Below are 17695 nucleotides of genomic sequence, written 5' to 3'. Positions count from 1 at the left end.
GGACATTCGATCGCAAGTGTGTATTTTTTTTTTACATATATTATAAAATATGCTAATTGATATTCAACTACTATGTTATTCATTAACTGTGGCCAAAACAAAACAAAATTATAAATAATAACGGGTTTTTTTTGTTTTGAGAAACATGTTTTTCTTATTTGATCGAGTTGTATTGATCATGATCCTATGTGTTGATGTTTTTATAAACAAAATAATGAGGTGATGTGACCACGTGACAACTTTGCTCACGTGCACGCGGCAACGTCATGTTTAAAAGAAAAGGGGAAATTTTCCAATTGATTTTCACGAACGTTTGTGCACGGAAAATCTGTATTTCTCAAGTCAGACGGGTAAGTTTCACCTAATAAAATGTGTCATGTAACACAGTGACCAAGTGTACACTCCAAACATTTCCTTATAATAAAAGCTCCTCAGAAAATATGAACGAGCAAAGTTCACTGTATTTTTATAGAAATGAATTCTACATACTGGTATACGTACATTCTACATGCTGAGCTCATTACATTGTACATACTGCACAAGTGTGATTCAAAAAGAAAGTGACCTGGATTAATGATTTTGTATTCTTAAAAAACAATCACATTTGATACACAAATTATAGTATGTCTTACAAGAGCATGTTCTTTTACTCATCTGAAAAAAAGAATGACTGAAATTGATCCATGCTATCAGAAGTTATGCATTTTTACTAAAAGAAACCATTTTTATAGCTGTCCAGGGAATGCCATGGAAGCTATTGAGCTAAGAGAAAATTACAGATTTCACACAGGCATTCAAATACAAATGAGATTTTTATCATTTGAGTCTGAAATATTCTTTTTCTTTAACTTTCCGGTTTTGTGTTTTGAATACGAGGAAAGAGTTGACTTTTTTTCCTGAAATATTGCTGGCGATTTTTGGCCGTTTTCTTTGGCAAGTTTTCGTTCGTTCCAATGTTTCATTGTATTTAATGGGTACTCATCAGTTCATAGAACAGTAAATGATCACTGGTGGAGTGGAGGGCAGCTGAATTTTGTGATTTTTTTTTAGTAAAATAGACATAACTTGGGAATAAATAAGCACCATCGATACATCGATATTACTCCATTTTTTCAGGGTCCGCTCATAAGTCTGACGGCTCATAGGTCCGACGCCTCATACGTCCGACAAAATCGCATCCCCTAACCAAATAAAGGCCCATTAGTCCGACGCCTTATAGGTCTGACGCCTCATAAGTCTGACGCCTCATAAGTCTGACGCCTCATAAGTCTGACGCCTCATAAGTCTGACGCCTCATAAGTCCGACGCCTCATAGTTCCGACACCTCGTAAGTCCGACAAATTGAACGCCTAGTTTGTCCGTTGTCGAACTTATGAGGCGTCGGACTTCTGAGGCATCGGACCTACATGTACATATGAGGCAGAATAAATACATTTTATGCCTCATAAGTCTGACGCCTTATAAGTCCGAAAATACAACAATGTTTTCATATTTTTGCCTGATGGAGGAAGCTTTTTACACATTCCTTGTGTCCAGAATGGCAGAGATGATTGGTTTAGGAAAGGTCCATTAACAGCGGTCACCCCAAACCCGGTCATTATCACGCAGTGAACACCGGCTCCTCACACTGTTATTCAATTAATAAAACTCGGCGGCAACTTGTTTCTGACTCCAAGCAAAAACATCGCCAAATGCCAAGCAGTGTCGCCTTGTGCTCTACGTTTGCTGGAATTCCTCAAAAGAAACCGCCCGTTCTGGACAAATTGTCAGTGCTGAGATTTATTTTTAAAAAGTTTGAGCAATATGCTGTTGAAGAAGCCATTGGAAAATAGGGACTTAAGATTTTACTTTGATTAAAGTGTCATCTCTATGAGATAAATGATATATACCATATTCTCGATATTGGATTTCCGATATATCAATTATTGAAGTTTGTGATACCGACGGTGCTTAGGCAAATTATGTGAAATTTTCACAGTTACTAACGTCAATAACGTGTAGGTTATGTCATTTTTATGGAAAAAAGTGAGCCACATAATGTTTTCTATTTTTATTTTTTATTTCTAATTCAGTCACTGTATGTAAGCTGGTTCCCACTTGAAGTTGAATGGGCTTGCTTTATCTTTTCATTTACTAGTCATATAGTTGAAAAACAACTTGAAAAACAAAAAAACTCAACCATATGTCAACCCCCCCCCCAAAAAAAAAGAAGAAAAAATTGTATAGTAAGTATATGGTGGCCTTTAAGGGACATGCATGTAACAAGTTGTGATCATGAACATACAACATTTGGAAAAAAATGAATAAGACTGGTTGGAGTCTGGATGCTGATAATATCCCAAGCCGAAGGCGAGGGTAATTATCAGCATCCCGACTCCAACTAGTCTTAAACAGGCAGTTTAATACCTCCCAATCACACATTTATTTCCTAAGTACATTGTCATAACATTCCAGTAGATCCTTTAATAGTCCCGGATGATCCAGGATATAAATGTCAACAAGATCGAATTCATGAATAAAATCCTATTAAAACAGAATCCTTGCGTTCAATAAAAGCAGGGCAATAGGGCAACAGAGTTGGGTTTTTCCCAGGATGAGAAATAAGGCAAATCAAAACTTAGCCTTGTTTATCAATGTTAACTTGAATTATTTCGACATTTTTTTTCCAAAACGATTAAAACACTGGGGGTCTCAAGATGAGAGTAAAAAAAATTGGCATTCTGTGGCATTAATGTAAAACTAATTTGTTTTCTAAATAATGCTATTGCACAACTACTGTGTTATTCATGAACTATATGGCCAAAACAACAGGAAATGAAAAATACAAAATTATTAAAACATTTTTCTTTATTTGGTGAAACAAGTTTTCTAAATTGATCATGTGGTATGGATCATGAACCCGTACGTGTTTTGGTTGCACACAAAATAATGGAATGACCAAGTAACAACTGCGCTTGCGTGTGACGTCGTGCATGTGACGTCATGCTAAAGAGGGACTTTCCAGTAGATTTTGGTTTATTCTTCTGCGTGATAAAAGCTAAGCTTTAATTATCCTTCCTAATTGGTAAGTTTTATGTAATCAAAAGTGTATACCATACTTCAAACATTTCATGGCAATAATAGGTCCTCTAACAATAGGAACAAGTACTTCAAAGTCATCAAAGGGACCTGTAAAGTAATTCTACGTGCATGTTCATTTTCAGTGATGTAGGCCTAATTAAACATACATTGTACATGTACATGTACTTTGTTGGTTCCCACTTTGAAGCTCCCACTTTATCTTTACTGGTCCTATTTTTTCAGTTAAAAAAGGAAAGAACCTTCAACCAAAGATCAGGCAGAAAGCAACAAGAATTTATATTTTAAACAAATGGTGATCCTGAAGGGACAATAGCTACAGGTGGTTGTGGATTTTTTTATGGTTAGTCGTGAAATTTGTTACGACGTCGTGAGTGTTTTTCCCGAATATTTTTCAAGTATCTTGGAGGGTTTAACAATGTGCATCATGGGATAGCAGGGATGTTTACCCCCCCCCCCCCCCCCCCCCCCCCCCGACGCTGAAGGACAACCAGCGAACAAAGAAAAATAGACATGTAGGCCTACCTCATGGTTTTGCCCTCGGAAGTTACTGGAAAAAAAATTAGCAACAAAATTCACGACTAGTCATTAATTTTTTTACGACTAGTCATGACAAATATACTGGTTGTGACAAATATTCACAAAGCGTCATGATAAAAATTCACGATGTCGCGAAAAAAAATCACAACTGGTTAAGTCCCTCTTAGGCCAAAACAGTATCGGTTTCTGGTATGGAGCTTGCCCCAAATCAAATGGCGGCTGATGTTGCAGATGACGCTTCCATCCCCTTCGAACTCTCAAAAAATGTCCATGGGTGGAGCTTGAGGTGACCTCAGTAAGGCCATAAGGCTTGAGAATTCTGCACCGGCTTAGTATCTCAACCGACACAAACATTCTTCTAGAAGTTTGGACAAAATTACAACACCGTCTGCAAATGGTGCCCGACTAAAGTTAGCGGCAGCCCAGAGAGGCCACATAAAGCTTAAATACTCAATCGTAACCCCATCTAAAAACACACTAAAACTGTGTAGCAGCAGGATTCTAGTCAAACCAGTGGGTTTCGCAGTTTGGAGACACCATCTTACATTTACTTCTTTTTTTTTAGATTTTGCCGACGAGCATGGCTACGTCCATGCAAGCGCTGACCAAAAACAGGACTTTTTTTTTGCCTCAGGGAGCTCACCTTTTTTTTTTAGCTTCTCTGTTTTTCTCCTTTTTTTGGGGGGGGGATTGGGCACAACCCGATCACCATTTTAGAATTGTTCGAATAAATGTTCTCTGTTTCTTTCCATCTTTCTTTCTTTTTTCTAGTCACTACATCCACAGGTGTTCTTCTCAACCGTTTGTGGTACAAACTTGAAACTTTGCACCAACATAATCCCTGATAAGGTGTGTATATTATTATATGCAAATTTACTGAAAAGGTTTAATTTCATGATCCTTTTCTGTTCTTACATAAAAAAAATATTCACAACTGAGCAATGTTCTGTGAAACAGGGTTCGGCCCGATCACCCAGCGTTTGTAACTCAACAAACGTGAATCTCTAGTTTCATGTTTTCTTTTCTTTTTCTTATTTTGTGACAAGCTTTCAGACAATGCAAATTCCATCATACTAAGAAAACAGTTCGTTACGATTTATGTTACGATTTATCTGGGATAAATATACCAAAATAAGTTTCAGACAAGTACACCAGCAATGGGTCAATTATATAGGGTATTACACGAAGTTACAGAGGTTCTGAAAACACTTCCACAGAGTTTCCCCAAAATGAAGTTATCAGTTCGTATACGTGCTTAATGCTTGGACCTTCATTTGGGAAAGATCTCGGAGAAATTGTTGAGAATCCTGCAACTAATTCTTCAATGCAATAAGCTCATTGCGGATTACATTTAACAATTCCGCAATTCAACCAGGATACTTTTTCCTTGTGTAGAGCCTTGATATCTACCGGTATATTCTTGCGACATTTTTACATGTACATGTATGTCAGGAAGTCAGGTTGGCACAGTGGATCGTTTCTTGCCTCCCCCCTCTATGGCCCGAGTTCGATTCCTGCCCTGGCCACATGTGGATTGGGTTTTCAGTCCCTACCTGATTCTGTGGGTCTTCCCCGGAATATCCTTCTGGGGTTTTCCTCCCACCTCTAAAACTGTAATCACTTTTTATTGTCTTCTCTCTACAGCACCTACCTGTAGGCTGCTTTTGAGGAATCCTTGGTTTCATTACCATAGACAGATACTTTACTAATCTTGCTGTTAACTTTTTCTTGCCTTAGTTTACCGCTCCGAAGATATCAAGTCAACAGCTACATCGTTAGCCGTTCTGTCCAACACCATGTTGCCATCTAGTCCCCATACGATGGATGAACAGCATGCAAAGCATCCACTTAATGACATTCGGCCTGCATTAAGTCCTTTAAATAAGGTGGGTACAACACGATAAAATGGCTCAACACGACAGCCACGTACATGTCCAAAACCATCTTATAATGAAAACTTGGCGATGAACATGCATGACAATTGTAAGGCCTTGTGCATTACATGTATAAGCCTATCATGTCACATGTATCAGACAAGGCCGGATCCAGAACCCAATTTTTAGAGGGGACCATAAAAGATTTGTTCCCGAATAAGCTTAGTGGGTCCAAAGATTTTCCGCCCCAAATTAAATATGAAAAGCAAGGGGAAGGGGGTGCAAATGTATTGCTGAGTTTTGTGTGTGGTGTATGCAATGGCTGCCTTTTTTGCGACCATAACAAAAAAATCCCCCCCCCCCTCCTGGATCCGCCGTTGACTAGTTTAATGTGCGTTTGCTACAAGTCCGCAGAAGGATTTACATGTTACAGAATATATCAACAGCATTACATGGCTTATTTACAGTGGAGCACCGCTATAACGAACATCACGGGATCCACAGAAATTGTTCGTAATAGCGAACGTTCGGTATAGCGATCTTAAGCTGCTGGTACTCCGGTACTCAAAATAGCGCCCTTCAGAACGTCACCCTGCACGCCCTACTGAAAGATGACTTTGAACACGTGCCGACTATTGAATCATGTAATATACACAGTTTTGAGCTTACTACCTACAGCAATGGGTGGCTTTCCACCTTCTATTCCTTGGGGAAATAATAGCCACTTGTCGCTCTTCTGTTGACTTTTTTCAACAGCAACGTTCAGTACGTTTTGTACACAAACATCGGTAGCCAAGGACGATGTTCGGTATAGCTGAATGTTTGGTATATAGCGGTGTACGGTAAAGCGACGTTCCACTGTATCATGCAATTTGACTCCTATACAATGGTGCCTGGGTTCGAACCCTGCCAGGAGCATGGTGTTTGTGCCCTTGGGCAAGACAAAAAACTGACCTGATGAATGGGGGAATAAATGTAAAGCGCTCTGAGATTGTTGATGATGAAAAGCGATATTACTTTATTTATTTAATTGTATCTGATAAACATACAGAGACCATATGTATACACAAAACTCCTGTATTTCAACGAGTTTGTACATTTGTTTTAAAACGATATCAGCATAACACACCTCGAATAGCCCCATTCCAATGGGGCCGTGGCAATTCCCCCCCCCCCCCAAAAAAAAGAAGGAAACGAGGCAGACAAAATAGTCTGTTCCAAAGCCAAGCAGGCTTGACAACATTTGTTCCCAACCAAAATTAAACTAAATTTCCCTCTCTTTTCCCACGGCAACGGAACCCAACAACTGAACAGAGTGGACCTTAGATTGTTCCCAATCCCAATTTGGGTAACTTCTAAAACTGTTTTCTAAGACAGAAGTTGGAAGGAAAAAAGACAACAATATATGAACTTAAATTCTTGTTCCCTCAAACAGGCACACAACTACAGAGAGTTTTTTTTAAGTCCTTCTTTCACTTCGCAGATTTTGGGAGGAGAAAATTCACTACCAGCTCCTGATGATCGTCCTCCAAACATCGAAACCGAAAAGGTACAGTTCACTGTGAGCTTCATTCTGTTTTTCTTCACTCTGTTTTCTTAACATGCTTAAGGGCCTGTCACACTGTCACGTTCTGGTATGGAGTTTGTACCGCGACCAAGAAAATTGACTAAAACGAGGTAAGAGCGCTGATTACGCTTGGGGACTCATTGATACTAGATACGGCTTGGGGACTCATTGATCTTACATATCTAGTAAACAAACGTCGCACCTTGGCGTTTTGATCAGAACGCGATAAGGACTCTGCGCGAACTCCTTCCAAATGGCCGTGACGTAATGGCAACGTGCAGGCAGACGGGAGCGACGTCCTGAGTACTCCACGGATATGTGCATGCATCAGGACTGCACGTCTCCTCTAATGACTATTGCCCATTTTGGCCCGAGTATTTATATACGCCGCGCTCCTGGCTGCTGACATCACACGTATGTTTTAAGGTCGCATCAAGCGTGCGATAAGGACTCCAAGAACGTGGTACAAACTTATTGGACGCCATGAGGACGCAGCGAGGACGCAGCGAGGACGCAGAGGATGCCGCGCAGACTTCTAATTGGAATTCAATGGAACTCATACAGATTAACGCTGCAAGGACGCCATAGAACGCCACACAGACGTCTTAGATTTACGGTGGACGCCATGTATGGACGTGACAGTGTGACAGGGCCTTTACAATGAAATTCCATGATTTTCCACAACTTGAGTCATCACACTTGAGGCAAGGGACGTCACTCCCTTTCAGCCTCCAGCTTGATACTCATCAGCACCACCAAATGTATGCAACAAGAACGTACATTATTTAGAGAAGTATAGTTTATTGCAACGTAAACTTGAAGACTGCCATGGACCAATTTCCTAGAGCTGCTTGAGCACTAAATTTCCTTTAAAAGCACAAAAGAACCTTGCCTAATATAATCAGGATACCGGCCAAAACGCCATGCGATGTACATTGCTTGTGACTGGTATTTAGCTGTTGTTTACTTAGCAACAATCGCATGGGTAACCTGATGATATAAGCAAAGTTAATTTGTGCTTAAAGCATATTTTATGCTGAAGCAGCTCTATGTGATTGGATGTTGTAATTTCATTGGTATAGAATGGCTATACATTGTACGTGTCAAGTCTGTAAAAATAACTGTTTACTTCATAAAATGTGCACAGCGTTCCATACATGTAAATTTTCTATAAACCTCATACACATTGCGCTGCATATACATTTGTAGACTGCGTGCATTGTGTTACCTGTCGCTTGTGACCGAAAACTGCAACCACTCAGTCTCATATCGGGCAGGAAAGCCTGCAGTTATCAAAGGTTACAACACAGAGATTCAATTTATTTCTTGCAGATTAAGTTACAACCATTTAGCACGAAAGAATTTTTGACTGCTGTGATCTGGTCAAACGTCATATCCCACATCACAGCAGTCAACAATGGTTTAAAGCTACAATCCATCATTTGCAGCTATCCAAAAAGTAACTGACATAATTATTGTTGAAAAACATACTTGGTTGAAGATAGTAAGGGGAATAAACTCCCTGTGAAATTATTCTTCCTGGCTAGCTGTCATTTGGAAGAAATCAACGAAAGAAGGCCTTCCAACGGTGCGTCTTAAGAAGGAAAATTCCGTTAGTAGTTCATTTATTTTATTTGGCGAAGCGCACGCGCGCACAGTTGCTATAATTCGTCGGATTGGGGCGCGACATCGCGCAGCTGCAATCGGCTCAGACGCTGAATACAGGCCCAATTCAAAACATGATTCAGCAACTTCTGATTTGAAATCGAATCCTAGAATGCTGTGTTTTTTTCTTGGAATATACAGCTGAAGCTGAGCTGAAACTTCATCAGGTTCACCTGTATTTAGATTTTGAGCATGTTTTTCAAATGAACAAAATGCACAAATTACAAATGATGGACTGTACCGGTACCTTTAAATACCCCGGTACCAGGTATGTAAACTGCAAGAACATACCCTGCACATATCTCTTTCTTTATCTTGCTTTGCTGAAATACGTGTACATGTAGGCTTAAAAGGAAGAACACAGAGGAAGCAATAACAGAGGCGGAGGGTCTAAAACCTGTTACAAGTTTACTAAAACATCACGTCATAATTTTTATCCACAGAGTAAGAAATGGGATGATGACTCCCAATTCTTTATGACTGGAGTACAAGACAATTCCCAAGATTTGAATAGTGCATTGGAGAATAAGCATCAATTTCAATCTCTTGAGGTAAGACATTCAAAGACTGACACACTAATTGATAATCTGTTATTAGAATTGAAACCAATTTTTTTTAACAGCAACTCTGTGCTGTTATTTGATAAAGTCAAAGCATTTAAGCCCGGTTCATACTCTGCGCGAAAGCGAAAGCAAACGCGAATTTGTGACGTCATGGCAAGTATGTGCGCTGCGATTTCGTAAAAGTTAAACATATTTCAACTCGGGCGAATTTCGCAGCGAATGTTTTATGACGTCAAATTCGCTTCGCATTTGCTTTCGCATGAAGTATGAACCGGGCTTTAGGGAGGGTTTTTCTCACAGAAGATCCCTTGAAATTAAGTGATTAAGCTACTAAAAAAGAGGCTAATGAAATTTTGTTGGTTCTGCAATAAGATTGTAAATTGTTAACTTATACCCTGCATAAATTTGGAAATTCCCTTATACATGTACTGCACACTGTTGGAAGAATCTTTCCAGCATCCTTACATCATTAGTGTGTACAAACAGTAGGTCATATGCTACATAACAATTGTTAACAAAAAATCAATCATAAAATCTCTAGATGGATAAATTTTTATTACTCGCGTTATGGTTACTTGCGTTACGGTAACTCGCATTACGGTAACTCGCATTACAGTTTGTCCACCCATCTTTGGTACAAGTTAAAAGATACATTTACCGGTACAAGAAACTCATAATCAAACCAAATAATCTCTTTTGGCACAGACTATGAACCCTTCTCTCTGCCTTAAAAACAAAACCCCACAATAAGGCCAAAAAAAAGTCGGTCTCTGGTCAGCGCGCGCGTCAATTTGAATCATGCGCGTCAATCTTTTATTTTCCAAAATGTTCCACGGTAGCTCCAACAGCGCCCACTATTGCCGCAGCTCCTCAATTTTTTTTACCAAAGAGCACCAAGGAATGGGAAATTGCACCAAGGCAAATGATCGAGAGCACCTAGGCAAATTATGGAGGACACTAATGTACATGAGGACACCAAAAAAGCAAAATAGTACCCCACCTTGTCTGTACAATCCAAGCTTGAAGAAAAAAAAAAGAGCAAAAAAAAAAAAAAGCCGCATCCCCGCGTCAATTCCGGAACTTTGGTCAGACCAGAGACCGAATTTTTTTTTTTTTTTGGCTTAACACTTGCATTGTGCATACCGGGTACATGTAAAAACAAGGTGCCAAAATGACTCTGATTTTAGCCCCCACAACATTTTTTTTTTCATGAATGAATAAATTTGACCATATTGCCACATCACTGAAATGAAAGGTCTTGTTGTCCACTTTAAGTTGACACCACATTTCGAGGTTGCAGTCTTGCAGTTCTGGAGATTACACAGATTTTCCCTTTTTCAGCTGTCACAATCCACATTAATTTTGGCGTGGAATCGCCCTTTATCATATTTCCTTTGTGAACAGAATAACAGAGTTCGTGAAGAACATCGTATTTGGATGAATGAACGGCGGATTAGAATGAAGGAGGTGAGCTTTCAGTTTCTTAAAAGTTGCCAATACCACTAAAGCCTGTATCCCATCAGTGGTGATCATGGGGGAAATGACGATGCACCACCATGTTGGAAATTTTGAACTGATGATGGACGCCGCCTATTCAGGTGTTCAAGCATGGATAGTACAGGCATGTTTGTATGCATACCAATTTACATCCATGCTTCGCAGTACATGCGTATACCATGCACTATTGGAATTTACATCTGAGCGTTGGACAGGGCATCCCTACTTCACAGGGGGAATGATATTGTTAAAAGCTTTGGTGCACTAGCCAAAGTGGTACAATTTACATTTATAACATTCAGTATACAAATGTAATTGAATGACTAAATGTATAGGAGGGGTGAATTTCTCTCTTAAAATCTGCTAATAATTATGAGTTGTGAGGATATGTAAACAGTTGTGGTGCCAGACTCTAAAATTTGGGGGCAATTGGGGGCAAGCAAATATTTTTGGGGGCAGTCAAAGGTCCAGAAGCCAGTAGAGCAAATTTAGAAATGTAGTCATTTTATGAATGAGAAATATATCAATCCGCAGAAAAAAATACAACAAATTTATGTATAAGGCCAAAAAACAAAAAATATTCGGTCTCTGGTCAGACCAAAGTTCCGGAATTGACGCGGCCACGCGGCTTTTTTTTTTTTTTTTTTTCCTTATTTTTTTTTTCTTCAGCTTGGATTGTTCAGACAAGGTGGGTACTATTTTGCTTTTTTGGTGTCCTCATGTACATTGGTGGCCTCCATAATTTGCCTTAGTGCTTTCGATCATTTGCCTTGGTGCAATTTCCCATTCCTTGGTGCTCTTTGGTAAAAAAAAAATGAGGAGGTGCGGAAATAGAGGGCGCTGTTGGAGCTACCGTGGAACATTTTGGGGAAAAAAAGGATCGACGCGCATGCTTAAAATCGACGCGCGCGCTGACCAGAGACCGACTTATTTTTTTTTTGGCCTAACAAATGTACATGTTCAAAGACATGGTTACGTCTCGATAGTCCAAAGTTCCACTGGTCCTCAGTCCCATTCGTCCCATTGGTCCGACGAATCATAATACTGTGTAGTTCCACTGGTTCAGGTTGACTGACCCTAACCGTAACCCTAACCCTAACCCTAATCCTATGGGGCTTCCGACCAATGGGACTTCGGACCAATGAGACTTCGGACCAATGAGACTTCGGACCAATGAGACTTCGGACCAATGAGACTTCGGACCAATTGGAATTCGGACCAATGAAATGTTACAGCACACTATCCACGGCAGAATAAATGCATGCCTGTGGCATGTTTTGTTTTACCAAAGTACAAACATTTAGAATGCTTTCATTGGCCCAAAATGTGTCCTCAAAACTGATGATTCTCTCTCTATCTTCAACTTGTTATGAATCTTAACAGCGAAGAAAATAATCACAATTAAATTATTCTATAAAGTGTTCAGGGAAAACTGGGAGGGGGGGGAGGGCAAACTGGGGGGTGGCAAGAAAAACAAATCCCCCCTTGCGCCGCCACTGATTGTAAATTTATACAGTTGACTATCGTTAAAACAAACTCTGTTACAAACAAACTTTTGATTATATACATGTAGTGAACATAAAGTCTTACACGTACATGTAGTTCTGACTATCGATATGCATTTAAATGCATTATGGTACGGTACCAGCACTCCTACATCTACCGGTACATGTACGGTACTGATACAAAATTTGGATACAACAAACGTTTTAGTTAAGTTTGGCTGACTTTGTACAGTATTCAATGTACCGTATAATTTTAAACGGGGGTTGACTATGTGAGCGAATGAATCTACATACACATGGGCGTCGCGAGGGGGGGGCAAGGGGGGGCACTTGCCCCCCCCCCCTGGAAAAGCAAAAAAAAAAAAAAAAAAAAAGGAAGAAAAAAAAGAAAAGAAAAGAAAAGAAAAAGAGGCGCGAAGACAAAGTGGTGTAAATTTAATGAGTTGGGGGGGGGGCAAAATGTCCCTGCCCCCCTCTAAAACTGATAAATCGAGAATGTGTTGAGAAATACAAGCATTTTTTGGCAAAAAAAATTTTTGCCCCCCTCTAGAAAAAATCCTGGCGACGCCCATGTACATACATGTACAATGTACATTGCTTAAATTTATAAAGTTAACCTGTTTTCTTTCTTACGTTCTGTACATTGTACAAGCAGAATGACAAGCTCATGTTGACTGCACGTGGACCGCCGTCCCAATACGAACCACCAGCACCATTTGACTTGTGGCTGACACAGCCAAGTCATTTGCAATAAATACCGGTATGTTGCCTGTGATTGCTCTAGCAACTAAATTTACAGAATTTTCTACCATGTAAGGACTCTATCTGGTATGGGCCATTCTTTGGTCACTGTGTGAGATAAAATTGGGCTCATTTGAGTTCACCCCTTGTTAACTACATCTGACATATTACTTTCAATGATTCATCAGGTTAGTACTTTTTTCTCCCTACTTCAGAGTATAGTTTCCACTTTCACACATTGTGTCAAAATATTAGGAGGAATCATCAAAGTTTGGTCATGTGTGTGACATCAGACGTACAAATGTTATCGGGCCCATATCGGAAATTCACGCTTTTCTCCAAAGTTCTAAGGACACACACACGTGCTAATTTCAGAGAAAGACTAGTCTTTTATGATTTACAGACTACACACCCTGGGAACAAGGGCGGATCCGGGGGGGGCCAAAGGGGGCCATGGCCCCCCCCCCCAAACAAAACCAATTTTTTTTTTTTTATGTGACATCGCAATAAAGGCAGGCAATTAGTACACCACCATCTTTTCCTCAAAAAACATTGGTTAAAGTGATCAGAAATTGCCTCAGATCGCACCACAGAGCATCTAGAATCCAAAAAATTTGAACCCGAACCCCATGCCGTAATTTTTTTGACCCACTTTTTGGGGGACCAAAAAATTTTTTGGCCCCCCCAAAAAATTGTGTTCTGGATCCGCCCTTGCCTGGGAATTGTTCTGTGGTCACGTGTGTGACATTTTGATCGGTCTGTGTGTGACATATTGTTATTAAATTTATGCTAATTAAGTTATGCAAAGTTAGTCATTTACGGAATTAGTCATTTACACCCCCTCCCCACTTTCCCTGTTAAATACATTCCATTTGTGATCAATTTTAGTTTTCTTATTTCTTCACTAGGAGGAGGACACCCTGACACTTGAACACACAAACAACGAGAGCTGAGAGAAATCAAGGCCTTCAAGTTTGTAGCTATATCCCCAGACCACGACTTCTTGATTATTATTAGGGCATGAAATTGGATTTTTCCTCAGTCATGAACGAAGTCCTAAAAAAACTTCAACTTTTCAAAGAGTAGACTTTTTGCCAACTAGTCTACTACAGAGTACCACCACTGGCTGGGATCCCAGACGACATCAGACTGAAAGCAGCAACCTTGGCAGTTGCACGTCGTTCACAGGAACCCAACCAGCATCTCCATGGAACCGAGACCAGAGCAGAGAGACAAACTGGCTCCCAACAGCTTCTGAAATCTAGGAAGCCGTTCGCCTCAGATGCCAAGGAGCTGACTAAGACCTCTCAGCCAAACGAGATCACCTCTCACTGGACCACCAAGACATGGACAGCTCAGTGGCACTCAACACCTTCGCCCTTGCAGCGTTTCATAGTGGATCCATGAGTGGATATATATGACTGAAGAAAACCCAATTTCATGCCAATTTGTTTAAATGTTTATCTTTTAAAGGGCCCATGACATGCACTGACCTATCGCCATTTGCGAGTTAGCCACGCCCCTCAGACAACCCTATGGAGGTTGTGTACACTAAGTTTCGTTTGTCTCAGATTTTACGTGTTCCGCGTCCATTCGTATATCATGTAATTGGACAATAATTTCACAAGCTGCGTTGATGCGATTTTAACACGATTCTACTGTGATAGGTCAATTTTACTTGCACTCATATTTTGTGCAACTTTCTACTCCTCTTAAATGTATGAAAAGTATTTGTCATCCCTTTTTGGTTGATTTTATTGAAAAGTGCCCTTTTTTAAAAACATTTCAAGTTTTCCATATGCTTTTCCTGACTAATGAAGGCGCTGTTGCTGTGTTGTCATTTCAGGAAGACACTGTTGAGTTTAGGGGTTTTCTTTTCAAAATGTGAACCCAAAAGTTGCTCATGGAAAACATTTGAGGGGAAACTTTGCTCACTGACCTAATGTCATGTACTGAAACAACAACGAATCACTAAAGAAAAGAAAATTTGCCATAGCAAAACATCCAAAATTGTGGCAAATTTTGATGTGGAAATAGCTGTAACATTGAGGTATCTGCCTGAAATGACAGCACACTTTTGCCAAAGAATATATATGCAAATACACATTGGCATAAAAACCAAAAAAGGGCACCAAAATGCCCTTCATTAAAAATGGTGAAATGAAAATTCAAAATAAGGTTAAATGGCGCACAATTTCCAAGGATGGCATTAAAAAATTACATTGCATGGGCCCTTTAAATGAAATGTAAAAGTTAGTACACATGAAAGATACATGTATGGCCTTTCCACACTATAAAAATGAACACAGGTCAATCGTATGCAGATCTGGGTCCCATTGAACACGGGTGGGCAAAGCTACTGTTCACACTTACATCGGTGTGTACCCAGATCAGCAAATGTTGGGTTTTCTTACCCGGGGTAGAGCTTCTCAACCCTGGTCCCGACCTTGGATTTTACCCATGCAGAGAGTGTAGAACTAGAAGCTGTGTTGGATTCTTTCTAGTGTGAAAAGGATTCCCGAAATCTCTGAGATTTGGGATAGTGTGAAAGGCTCTAGAGGGCAAGTCAAAAAAAGCGAAACCCATTTACATTTGCACGCATCCCCATGTGATTTGTTTTCGTTTTGCTGAAAGAACACACACCGTTTTGTGATTTGTGGACAGAACTTTAAAACAGTAGTTCTGTTTAAAATTCCGTAACTTGAAAGTACATGAGTGATTTGAATGATTCTTAGTACTAAAAAGAAAGCTTATGAATTAGGCTTTCATATCCTACATTTTGAAAGTGCTACATGCACATGCAGAACTTCACTAAAACAATGGTACCAACATTTGGGTTTCGTTTTTTTTTACTTACCCTGTATAGGTGCAGGATTAGGGGATATCTTTTATCTAATAGTGCAGTGTTTTGCTTATCATTTTGCTTACGTAGCCAGTAAATTCATTTATAGAAGTAAGGCTAATTAACATTTCACTTGAATGCATACACGTACACGCATTTCAAAAGTAACTTGTTTTAATAAGCATGACATAGACCCTCAAGATAAAAAAGGAAACGTGTCCTGCAGACCCTTAGAAGTGAAATGTCTACAGTACAGAATACTGAAAATGGAGGAAATAATAGAAAATGAACAGAGACAAAAACTCCCGATCATTAGGAAAGTATCAGGCCTGATTTGAATAACAGTGAGGGTCCGCAAATATAACGACATTACAAATTATAATTAACTCTATCTCCCTAGGCATTTTTGCAACGATGCAACCGCAATCCTGCAAATTCCTCCAACTGCCTCTATGTAAAAATTTCCTTTTTTTCACTGACTCAATCGTCCAAAATCATAGATGTTATTTCTCAAATGTGGTCCTTGGAGGAGTGACCACTGCCTCAATCCTGCAAAATCCTCCAGCAATCACTTTCAATATGTCGAGGCAGAGCCAGTGACATCCTGGAGCACTGCAGAGGATTTCAAGTACATTGTATAATCTAGGCCTAAATTTATGCGCGGCTGAGCATAAACAACACAAGGTCTGCCCCAAGACCTTGACACAGTGCATCCTCCAAAATCAGCACCACACTTATCCAAGTAGCCAAAATCGTCCATTTTGCAAAGAGGATTTTGGAGGATTTGGGAAGGTTAGTGTAATAAAATTAATTACTTACCGGTATTTCCTCCTGATAATGAAACCAGGGAGTCCTCAAAAGTCCCCAACGCAATTTCTTTCAAGCCTGAGGAATACTGTAGAAAGTGATAATCAAGAAATGCTCGGTGTCAGTGAAACGTCTACAGGACAAAAAGCCAGACAAATATTCGGGCGCAAAAACCTACTGAATCAGGCAGTGATAAAAACAATTTGTATATCATTTGGCCCGGGTGGGAATCGAACCTCGGTCACTGAGGCAGAAGGCAAGGAAAGTACCACTGTGGCATGCACCAACCTTTCTCCTGGAATCAATTCCCAAATAAACAATATTCATAAATACCTAAGACAGTTAAGTCCCATTCCCATTGGTCAAGAGCCCATCAAGTGGTCAGTCTTCAACAGATTAAACACTGCTAATACTGCTGATAAGGCCAAAAAAAAAAAATATTCGGTCTCTGGTCAGACCAAAGTTCCGGAATTGACGCGGCCACGCGGCTTTTTTTTTTTTTTTCTTTTTTTTTTTTTTTCTTCAGCTTTGATTGTACAGACAAGGTGGGTACTATTTTGCTTTTTTGGTGTCCTCATGTACATTGGTGGCCTCCATAATTTGCCTTGGTGCTTTCGATCATTTGCCTTGGTGCAATTTCCCATTCCTTGGTGCTCTTTGGTAAAAAAAAAAATGAGGAGGTGCGGAAATAGAGGGCGCTGTTGGAGCTACCGCGGAACATTTTGGAAAAAAATCGACGTGCATGCTTAAAATCGACATGCGCGCTGACCAGAGACCGACTTATTTTTTTTTTGGGCCTAATTACCAGCATTCCAGACTCCAATCAGTCATAAACATAGTGTTTAAAACCTCCCAAGCAAAAATTTATTCCCTTAAAGGGCTCAGTTTAGTTTTAAGTGAAACTGGCGCTGTCAAGTAAAATATTAATTCGCCTTACGTGCAAATATTATATAAGTAGCAAGTTTTTAAGCCTGTGCTTTCTAGAGCTAGTTCATATAGTTACTGCAACACATTGC

The 17695-nt window shown here is 39.9% G+C and overlaps 1 protein-coding gene and 1 long non-coding RNA gene across 4 annotated transcripts in view; one reads left to right on the top strand and one right to left on the bottom strand.

Annotated features, from left to right (window-relative positions):
- Nucleotides 1–5408: 5408 nt before the first annotated feature.
- Nucleotides 5409–14584, top strand: LOC119735748. The gene is made up of 6 exons (XM_038209665.1): nt 5409–5504; nt 6976–7041; nt 9168–9275; nt 10692–10754; nt 12945–13049; nt 13939–14584. The coding sequence occupies exons 1-5, from the start codon at nt 5415–5417 to the stop codon at nt 13041–13043; spliced, it is 426 nt and encodes a 141-aa protein (XP_038065593.1). The 5' UTR covers nt 5409–5414; the 3' UTR covers nt 13044–13049; nt 13939–14584.
- An 11-nt stretch (nt 14585–14595) lies between these two features.
- The window catches only part of LOC119735749, a 37475-nt gene continuing 34375 nt past the window's right edge, over nt 14596–17695 (bottom strand). For 2 of the 3 annotated variants that reach the window (XR_005272219.1, XR_005272221.1), the window contains one exon: nt 16537–16767. This is a non-coding gene — a long non-coding RNA (uncharacterized LOC119735749). Of the gene's footprint in view, nt 15531–16536; nt 16768–17695 lie in introns of those variants that run through there. The other variant, XR_005272220.1, reaches the window with a different exon arrangement.

Source organism: Patiria miniata, unplaced genomic scaffold, assembly GCF_015706575.1.
Source record: "Patiria miniata isolate m_02_andy unplaced genomic scaffold, ASM1570657v1 HiC_scaffold_29, whole genome shotgun sequence".
Taxonomy (NCBI): Eukaryota; Metazoa; Echinodermata; class Asteroidea; order Valvatida; family Asterinidae; genus Patiria; species Patiria miniata.
Note: the sequence above shows the minus strand (reverse complement) of the source record. Positions and strands in the feature narration are given on the sequence as shown.

Excerpts from the sequence above, each read along its gene's own strand:
- LOC119735748 (XM_038209665.1), top strand. The coding sequence starts at position 5,415 with ATGTTGCCATCTAGTCCCCATACGATGGATGAACAGCATGCAAAGCAT. Across the intron at positions 7,042-9,167 it reads CAAACATCGAAACCGAAAAG|AGTAAGAAATGGGATGATGA; the intron begins GTACAGTTCACT and ends TTTTATCCACAG. Across the intron at positions 9,276-10,691 it reads ATCAATTTCAATCTCTTGAG|AATAACAGAGTTCGTGAAGA; the intron begins GTAAGACATTCA and ends CTTTGTGAACAG.